We start from the raw sequence: 10,005 nt of genomic DNA, 5'->3' as shown, positions 1-10,005 counted from the left end.
CAGTTCCCTCCGCATGCTAGTGGTGTCTCAAAGGTGAACTTCAAACATAAATAAATAAAGTCTTTTTTTTTTTTTTTTTTTTTTTTTGTGAGACGGAGTCTCACTCTGTCGCCCAGGCTGGAGTGCTGTTGTGCCATCTGGGCTCACTGTAAGCTCCGCCTCCCAGGTTCATGCCATCCTCCTGCCTCAGCCTCCCGGGTAGCTGGGACTACAGGCGCCCGCCACCACGCCCAGCTAATTTTTTGTATTTTTTAGTAGAGACAGGATTTCACCGTGTTAGCCAGGATGGTCTTGATCTCCTGACCTCGTGATCCGTCCACCTCAGTGCTGGGATTACAGACGTGAGCCACCGCGCTGGGCCATAAATAAAGTATTTGTGAGCCTTTAAGACAGGCACCAGGGAAGAGAAGGACAGCGTATTTTTACTTCTACGTGTTATCACCTGAGCAAGTTCCACAGCCCTGGAGGTCTGTATCACCAATAACATGTAGGTAGGACATCCTTTATCTGAAGTCCCCTGAAATTTCAATCCTAGCTTCTCTAGGAGGAGGCCTAGATACGTGCTATGGGTCACAGGGGCCCAAACCAGTTTGAGATTGTTTGAGGGGGCCACGGGAAGGACAGAGCACCAGGCCCGGGGCCATGTGATCTTGGGCAAGTCTCACGCTGTCAGTGTCCGAGTTTCCTCATCGGAAAAATGGGGTAAACACCTGCTAACTCTGTTTTCGCTCTCAACGCCTGGCATGGAGTAGATGCTAAGAAACTGTTTGTAGAAGCCTTGGAAATTCTTAAGACTAAAGAAAGACCCAGAGACCACAAGGTGGGCTAGTGGGTCTCTCCACTCCCACCAAGGGATGAAGTAGGTGCTGTGAACTCAGAACGAAGCCCCAAAAAACAGAGACTCAGAAGATCCTCTAAGGAGGAGGTGAAACAGCAGGACATCTGCTCATGGGCCTCCCCTGAGTCCAGCCCCACAAGGTCCACCTATCTCTGGGAGGTTCTGCAGACCTCATTCATCCTTCAGGGGTCCACTCGTGGACCCTCCTCAGGCAAACCTCCAGACCACTTCCAAGAGTCTCTCGAGCTGTCTGGGCAGCCTCCACCCCAGGCACCTTTGAACCCCCCTGGGAGCAGCAACCAGCCCCCTTCAGACCTCTTGGTCCAGATAGAGCGCCCCCAGGAATCAGCAATCCTGTTCCTCTCTTCTCCCATTGTCTCAGTTCCCAGCTGGGAGGAGGTGGCCCCTGAAGCGTTCAGGATAAGAAGGAAAACTGTGTCAACAGAAGTTAAGTCGGTGAGTTCCCGAGCCTTTGGTATCCACCTCCCGTCGGGAGCGCAGGGTCCTGTCCCAGCTCCTAGCTCCGCCCCCTGGGAACTGTGTGGTTCCTCAAGTCACTCCACTCCTCCGAACCTCAGGCCCCTCCTCTACAAACGTTAGAGTGAGGCATTCGGGGAGTTGCTGGCAAGGGCCTGCCCCATACTAGGCCCATAATAATAGTCCCTATTGTCATTGTTATTAGCTAGGCACGAAAGGAAAGGTTACAGAGCTGGTGATTAGGACACTTAGCGTTTCGGCTCTCAGGACGCCTTTGAGCCTCAGTTGATCCCAAGGTCCACACACTCCCTGGGTCATGCGTGGCCTCAGAACTCTCTCCATCAGAGAAGGTCAAAATTCATGATGTTTTGGTTTTTCCTGTTAGACAAATGGGGAGGACCTCCCTCCCTTCCGCAAGCATTTCCAGAGGCCCCTCGGCCAAAAAGGGAGGCAGGCCCTACGTTCTCTGCGGTGGAGGGTACCCCAAAACCTCGCTCCTTTGATGTCCCCCAGTGTCAAGCTGGCGGTCCCACCAGCCTCCTGTAAAAGCCTTGACTCCCGCGGGTCACCCGGGGGCCGACAGGTGGGCAGGTGGAGGCGCCGCGCGGCCCGGGGAGCGGTAAGCCGCGCGCACCTGCCGCAGGTGAGACCCAGCCGTGCGGAAGGGGGAGGAGCCGTCGCCGCAGCACTGAGGTGAACCGACCCCTGGCTCCCGGGACCTAAGACGAGGGCAGCCGCGGGCTTCAACGTGGCCGCTGCCAGGCGACCTATGCTGCAGACTGCGGTCCCGGCGGCTCCGAGTCCCGTGCGGCGCGGCGACCCCAGGAGAACATTCGAGGCAGCAGCGGCGTTGTAGGCCCGGGGTCCGTTCGGTATTTGAATAGCACAAAGGAACCGCCTTGGTCTGATTGGCCAGCTGAGTAGCCCCGGGGCGGGCAGCGCCTGTCACTCGGGAGGCTCTCAGAGCTCCTATTGGCTCTTCTCATGTGGGGCGGGGCCCGGGCACCCGGCTAAATAGCTGGGGCCGGGGCCGGCCGAGACTCATTGCTTTGGCGCCGTCTGGGAAGCGCGAGCCCGCGGGTGGCGCGCAGCGCATGGTGGCTGCTCCTCTCGGAGCACAGCCGAACCGCTGACCCGGACTCCGTTCCCCTGCCCGGCGCGCCCCGGCGGCCGGCTGGAGGCAGAAACAGCAGCAGCGTTAGCAGCAGCAGCGGCGGCGGCTGCTCCGCCGCCGTCTCCGCGGGAGCATGGAGTGCGCCCTGGACGCCCAGAGCCTGATTAGCATCTCCCTGCGCAAGATCCACAGCTCCCGAACCCAGCGCGGCGGCATCAAGCTGCACAAGAACCTCCTGGTGTCCTACGTGCTCCGCAACGCGCGCCAGCTCTACCTGAGCGAGCGCTACGCCGAGCTCTACCGGCGCCAACAGCAGCAGCAACAGCAGCAGCCGCCCCACCACCAGCACCAGCACCAGCACCTAGCGTACGCGGCGCCGGGCATGCCGGCCAGCGCGGCCGACTTCGGCCCGCTCCAACTTGGTGGCGGCGGGGACGCGGAGGCGCGCGAGCCGGCCGCCCGGCACCAGCTGCACCAGCTCCACCAGCTCCACCAGCTGCACCTCCAGCAGCAGCAGCTGCACCACACCAGCACCCGGCCGCCCAGGGGCTGCGCGGCGGCGGCGGCGGCGGAGCGCCCGCGGGCGGCGCGGGGGGCGCTCTCGGAGCTGCCCCCGGGTGCGCTCGCTCCAGCCGCCGCACGGCGCGCCCCACCGCGGGCAGCCCTTGGAGCCTTCTGCAGCCGGGTCCTGCGCGCTGCCGCTGCCGCCTGCCACCGCCCGCTGCGCTCTGCCGCGGACCCTCGCGCCCGACCGCCTGCCCCCCCGCGCCCCAGGGGCCGCCCCCTCCGGCCGCCGCCGCTTCTCCGCCCGCCTCCCCGGCCCCGCCTCCTCCCCGGCTTCTACCGGGGCGCATACCCGGCCCCCTCGGACTTCGGCTTGCACTGCAGCAGCCAGACCACCGTGCTGGACCTAGACACTCACGTGGTGACCACGGTTGAGAACGGCTACTTGCACCAGGACTGCTGCGCCTCCGCCCACTGCCCCTGCTGTGGCCAGGGCGCTCCGGGACCGGGCCTCTCGTCCGCCGCCGGCTGCAAGCGCAAGTATTACCCTGGCCAGGAGGAGGAGGAAGACGACGAGGAGGACGCGGGCGAGCTGGGGGCCGAGCCCCCCGGGGGCGCCCCGTTCGCCCCCTGCAAGCGCGCCCGCTTCGAGGACTTCTGCCCGGACTCGTCCCCGGACGCGTCCAACATCTCAAACTTGATCTCCATCTTCGGCTCCGGCTTCTCGGGGCTCGTGAGCCGACAGCCGGACTCCTCGGAGCAGCCGCCGCCGCTCAACGGGCAGCTGTGCGCCAAGCAGGCGCTCGCCAGCCTCGGCGCCTGGACTCGAGCCATTGTCGCCTTCTAGGGACCCCCGAGGGCACAGGGACCCGGGGCCCCGCGGGGCTGGGGCCAGACAAAGACTCGGCCAAGGGGCGAGAGGAGGGAACGAGCGGGCGCCGGGCCACTCGGGGCTGAGCTGAGGGCCAGCAGGGGCAGGCGGCTGATGTTTTATAAATTGTAAAATAAAAAAAAGAAATCTAAAATCTTGGACTTTATTTTGCAGAGAGAAAAGCGCCTATTTAAGTATGCTTTGTGTTTCTCCTACTCTTTTTTTCTTTTTATTGTAGTGATTGCAGTGGTGTTTAGCGAGGAGCCTGCCACGTGAGGGAGGGCTGCTGCCCGGAGAAGGTGCCGGGCAGCCGGGGGCGAGGCAGGGCGCCCTGGCCGCCGGGGCGCGCTGGGGGCGCAGCGCAGGAGGGCGCGGGACCCAGGACGCCGATTCCAATCAGTTGTCAGACCCGGGAAGCCGGACGTTCCGCTCTCCCAAGTCTCTCTGTGGGGTGAGGAATGGGTCTTGTGAAATTCTGAGCAAAAACAAAGGCAAACTATCTCCGAAAGGGACGTTTGGGTCACATTTCCTCTCTGGGGGCGGACTCCAAAGTTCTCAAAATGAGAAGGCAGAAATGAAAACACTTCAACTTTTTTTTTCTTTTCTTCCCGGGGAGGGTGTCTTGAACCCCTCTTCTCCCCGCCCCTCTGGCTCCGTTCTCCTCCCCTCCTCCACCCGTCTCCCGGACTCGGGGGTGGCGCCTGACACCCCGACACTTTCGGACACTGTTTGGGTAAGGGGTGGGGGGCGGGCACGGCGGACTACATTTCCCATCATGCCCAGCACTGCGGTCCTCACTAAACAAAAAAGGAAGTCAATTCCTTCACCTGGATCCCCGGCGGCCCCGGGGGAGGGAGGGGCCGGGACCGCCGACTGCGTTGGAGACTTTGCACTAAGTTCCTGGTCAGCTGTGGTGTTTGTGTGTGTGCTTCTAAGTCGCACTGCCTTGGTTCAGCCTTCGGTTGCATTTCATGAAACCAGCATTGTTCGAGCCTGTGAGAACCCCGTCCTGTGTCTTCAGCTCGATAGATTTGTTTAATTTAAAAGCCTTTTGTTGTAAAAAGGTGGGGTTCGTCTGCAGCCCCTCTGGTTCTCTGCCATCAGCACCGTGTGGACTCCAAAACAAGTTGCCAACCCTTCCTTTCTCGGCCCTTTTGCCTCATTGCCCTGTATTTTTGTGCATACGGAATTGTATATCACCGGGTAAAACTGTTCAGATTGTTGAAATTTATAATCTTAATAAAAAGTCGATTACAGAAGATGGTGGTGCCTTGTTTTCAGAACTGTCTGGGGGCGTCAGAGAGGATAGAGAGGTGTGGGGAGAGACCCCCCGCCCCCATGTAAACCCCAGTTCTCTTGGGCCTGGGCGGGCGGGATCTGCCCACATCCGCAAGGTCGGCGGTGGAAGAAAGCAGGGTGATGTTGGTGGCTGGGGATGAAGCGGGTGCTGCGCGTCTCTCGGCCGCCCCGGCCCCCGGTCCAGGGGGGTCCTGTACCCCACGGGAACCGGCCGCCCCGGGGTCTCCAGCGGGAAGCGGAGCCGGCCTCCAGCACATTTCCTGCCCAGGCAGAGAGGCGCAGGGCCTGGTCGGCCTCGAGTCTGAGCTCTCTGTGGCTGGTGAAAGCAGCCGGGAGACGCTGGGGGCTTCAGGGCCACCCGCACTCCCTGCCCCGCGCCTCCGCCCGCACGTCCGCATGTCTCGGGCTGCAACTTGGGGAAGTTTTTTCCTTTTCTTTTCCCTTTTTTTTTTTTTTAAGTTGAGTTTGTTATCACTGCTCGGTGCCACTTGGTGGTGTGCTGGCGGCGTCTCCCTCCCTCCTCGCGCCCCTCCCCTCTCCCTCTCTCCCACCCGCCGCTCTTCCCTCCCCAGTGGATGGAGGCAGGAAGGCTCCCGGCGCGCGCTCCCCTCTGACCACCTACGGAATGACCTCAGAGTGGGAGAATGTGCCAAGGCCCGGGGGAAGCTCGCGTTCTCCCCACTGGAAACAAATTCACATGTGGAGCCGCGGCTTGGGCCCGGGGGCGCGCGGGATGGTTCCAGCTTTGCAAAGAGGGGTTAGGAAAGAAAGAACGAGAAAAAGAAAGCAAAGTGGCAGTCTGCTGGCTGTTTGCTGCCGACTCCCCACAGCTCCTCGCTCTCACTGGCTCCCTCGCCCCCACACTGCCCTCGCCGGTGCGAGCCTCGCAGCCACCCCGCAGGACGGCTCGCGCCCCCTACCCCAGCCTTCGCGCCTCCCTCAGCGACAGGAGGGGCTGCCGCCAAGAGGCCCCCAAGCCAGACTCCGAGAGGCAGACGCAAGCCCGTCCCCGGGGACTGCCCGGCTCTGGATCCCGGTGTCGCGCGAGGCGAAGTTCTCGGGGACACTCTCCAGAACGCGGGGGTCGGCGGAGGTCCGCGATGGGGTGGGGAAAAGGAGGCTCCGGGGCGTGAGTCGCGGGGAGGAAAGGCACCTGCACCCCCAGGGCTGCTTCCTCGGCCTCCCACGGGAAGAGTCTGGAGCTGCCGAGGAGGGGGAACAGTGCGTCTCCTCCCTCCCCATTTTCCCCTGCAAGTCCAAGGAAATCGCGGTTGGTTGCACGGTTTTGCTTCAATCCACGAAGCCAGTTGCCAGAGCTCCCCCTAGCGCCGCTTCGGGCGCGCTGCAGTGGCTGGGGCTGGGAGTGGGCGAGGCTCGGCGGGGGCGGCGGGGCTGCAGCGGGCTGCTTCGCGACCACCCGGGAAGCTGCGTGGAGTCTGCACCCCGCCCTGGCCTGAGCTGGGCCCCGGGGACGCGTGCGTCCCCACTCCAGGCCCGCGTCGAGGAGGGGCACGTGGTCGGCCCCCTTTGTTGGGAGCTGGGCACTGGAAGGGACCGGCCAAAGAGCTTGGGAATTCCCCACCCTCCCCAGGGATCTCTATGGTAAAGGAGAGTGGATGGTGGAGTGCGAAATAAGACCTCTGAACTCAGCAGGATCCCTCTGCCGGGTGATCTGAGCCTAAGCCGCACACTGGAATCTAGCAAAGCCAAGGAATGGGATGGGGCGCTCTGGGAGCACCCTAAAGAGAGGTGCCCTTCCCCCTCCCTTATCTTCTCAAGGCCCAAGGACCTGGGCAGCCCCACAAAGGGTTAGTGCCCTGAGTATAATTCCCCTTGACCCAAAACGCAGCCCACTGGCAAGCTATCCGTCTCACCAAGGCATTCCACACAAAACTGTAACATGCTGCACAGCCTTGATTCTACACTACAACCCACACTGAGGGCCACACCCAGCCACACACTGTCTCCAACACTTGATCCTAAGCTGCATCCTCACCCCAATCACAACCCTGGGGCCACTGGCACAGCAGGAAACATACCAGCCTAGAACATCCAGAGAGACCGATGTTCCCGTGCATAGCACAAGTGAGAGGCTGCACAAGTGAGAGGCGGGGTCCGGGAGGTGGGTGGATGGGGGTGCCTGGCCATGGGGGTTGTCTGAAAGGGGATGGGATCAGGCGGGCAGGCAAATCAGGAGTCCATCTCAGCTCCACAGACAAGCCTCTCTTCGTCCAGTAAAAGACCAATGGAGCCCCCAGACAGGACTTACGGGTGCTGCTTAGGGAGGCAGGGAAATTAGAAGAGACTGGGTGCCCAGGGGATGACAAGGGGGAGCTTCCAGAGAGCAGCAGCTCTAGAAGCAAGAGCTCCAGCAAGTCCCTGGTCCTCCTAGGTTTACCAGCTCCCCTCAACACACTCCCCCAGGCTCCTAGGACACCACAGGTCCTGCTGCCCTTGATACGTGGTGTAGGGCTGAGTCAGGCTCCAAGCTGCACTCCCAGCAACATGGAGCTGCTGGGATGACAGCCGAGAGCCTCGGAGCTGCAGGCTGCCCTCCAGAGAAGCCAGGGGTGGGGATGCCTCGGACTCCCAGGAGAGTCACTGTGCAGGGCACTGAGATCTGGGTGCTGTGTGTGTGTGTGTGTGTGTGTCCCTCTGGCACAGAGGATGCACACCAGGAGCTGTCCCTTCAATCACTGGACAACATTTACGAAGCTCCCACTTGGTGCTTGGCCTGTGTGAGGCACTGATCTGACCACAGCGAACAATAGCAGCAAATGACAAGAACAGCAAGCCCCTCTCTCTGGATTAGCTCGTTTAATTTTTCCAGCTACCCTCTGAGATAGAGACTGTGAGCCTCCTCATTTCAGAAATGAGAAACCTCGCACAACTGAGAGGTGGCCAGTTTCTACTGTTGGAGCTCACAGTTGAGTGGGTAAGAATTTGTAACATTACATTGCCAGCTGGCAGATGAATCTGAGGTTGTCTAAACAGTCAGATTGATAAGTCCCAGCTGAACCAAAACGGGGTTCTGGGATCTCTTCATCCCTGAACTAGCAGGTTGGGAACACACACCTCACCCCGATATTTCATGCTGCAGTTTCCAGGGACAGGGATGAAGAGACACACAGCACAGTGGTGTCTGTACCCACCTCACCCAAGGCAGAGCCCTGTTCCCTGAAGACTCACTTGTGGTAGGGGACAGCAGCACCACTGGCACCAGCCTGGGCAAAAGGTGGGATTTCTTGGCTCAAGGCACTAAACTGTGCAGTGGGTAGGGGCACAGCCGGCTTCAGGCACAGTGGGATCCAGGCACAGATCTTTTCCAAGATGCTCTCTCTCCATCTCCTGTGACTTTCTTCTTTGCACTCAAGCTTCCCACTGTAGCCAGAGGAGGCAGCTCCTGGCCTCCCATTCTCACAGCTTTGCCACCCAAGAAGGACTGCCTTCTTCCCTTATTTTCAAGTCAGAAAATCTTAGGGGAAAACAAAAGCATTGACCCGGGCGCAGTGGCTCACGCCTGTAATCCCAGCACTTTGGGAGGCTGAGGTGGATGGATCACGTGAGGTCGGGAGTTTGCGACCAGCCTGGCCAACATGGTGAAACCCCGTCTTCACTAAAATTACAAAAATTAGCCGGGTGTGATGGGGCGCACCTGTAATCCCAGCTACTCGGGAGGCTGAGGCTGGAGAATCACTTGACCCCAGGAGACAGAGGTTGCAGTGAGCCAAGATTGTGCCACTGCACTCTAGCCTGGGCCACAGAGCAAGACTCCATTTCAAAAAGAAAAGAAAATCCCAGGGAAAGGCTGTAATGTCCTAAGCGTATGGCCAGGACATGAGGGGTGATTAGTTGCTAGCACCCACTGGAAGCTCACAGAAGCTTCTCAGAAAAGGAGTGTGGTTGGTACTGGCTGGCAGACCCAAGATGTCCTTCAGAGAGAGGGGCTGCAAGCCGAGATAAGGGAGGTGTCTCGCTGTGGAACTCAGAGCACAGGCACGGCTGCTTCAGCACCTGGGCGACAACGCAGTCATCGCAGCGCTGGAAGGGGAACACCCTCCCTGCTCCTGGCCAGGATAAAGAGGCTCCAGGGCCATCTGGTGCCTCCCAGTTTTGTCACTCAGGAATCACCAGGGGAGGGGAGGCCGAACAAGGGGGCTGGATTTTTCCAGCAGGCTCCATGGCCAGGGCAGCAACAGGGGCCACCCTCAGGGGACTTACGGCAGGGATAGCTGCAGGGAGACCAAAGCAGAACTTGGCTGGGAGCTTCCATGTGGCTCCTCAAGGGACTCCCAGATATAACTGCAAAGGCTTCGAGGGCAGGCCAAGATGCTAGCCAGCAGGATGGGGCCGGAGTGGCTGCGGGAAAGGTTAACATGGCCACCAGGATGTCCCCATCTGGTAGGGCCTGGGGATGTCTGGGGTACAGGTGACCTTAGCTATTCCTACGTTTAGAGAAAAAAGACTGAATACAAGTTCAAAAATGCTGAAATGGTTATTACTAGGTGGACAATTACAGGAGACCTTTATTTTATCATTCATACATGTCTGTATTTTCCAAATTTTCTACAATAAGCATGTATCACTTTTGTATTTACAAGAAAAATGAACAATCCATCAGAGAAAAATGTGACATGACAGGTGCTACAATCCATGTCCAGCGTTCTACGGAACAGAGAGGAGGGAGCAGCTAGGTCCAACCCGGCTAGGGGAAGGCTCAACCCTGAGAAACAGTCCTCTACCAGACAGCCTTGGTCAATGGGAATCCACACTCCCGTCCTCTGTTTTTTTTTTTTTTTTTGTTTAAGAGGTGTGAGACAAAACAAGCTCATCTCCAGGACATGATTGAGGAGCACTGTGGGGGGGCGGGTCTCGTTCCTTCTCCTCTCTCATCTCTGACCG

At 59.7% G+C, this 10,005-nt stretch overlaps 1 protein-coding gene across 1 annotated transcript; it reads left to right on the top strand.

Moving 5' to 3' along the window:
* Positions 1 to 2,360: 2,360 nt before the first annotated feature.
* Positions 2,361 to 5,063, top strand: IER5L (immediate early response 5 like). Its single transcript, XM_017848377.1, is given in 4 exon segments — positions 2,361 to 3,051; positions 3,053 to 3,103; positions 3,105 to 3,259; positions 3,261 to 5,063. Coding segments are annotated over 4 exon segments (1,215 nt in total). The 5' UTR covers positions 2,361 to 2,562; the 3' UTR covers positions 3,781 to 5,063.
* The last annotated feature ends 4,942 nt before the right edge of the window (positions 5,064 to 10,005 follow it).

This window comes from Rhinopithecus bieti, unplaced genomic scaffold (genome assembly GCF_001698545.2).
Source record: "Rhinopithecus bieti isolate Rb0 unplaced genomic scaffold, ASM169854v2 scaffold_29388, whole genome shotgun sequence".
Taxonomy (NCBI): Eukaryota; Metazoa; Chordata; class Mammalia; order Primates; family Cercopithecidae; genus Rhinopithecus; species Rhinopithecus bieti.
The sequence above is the reverse complement of the archived record's forward strand: the minus strand, read 5'-3'. Positions and strand labels throughout refer to the sequence as shown.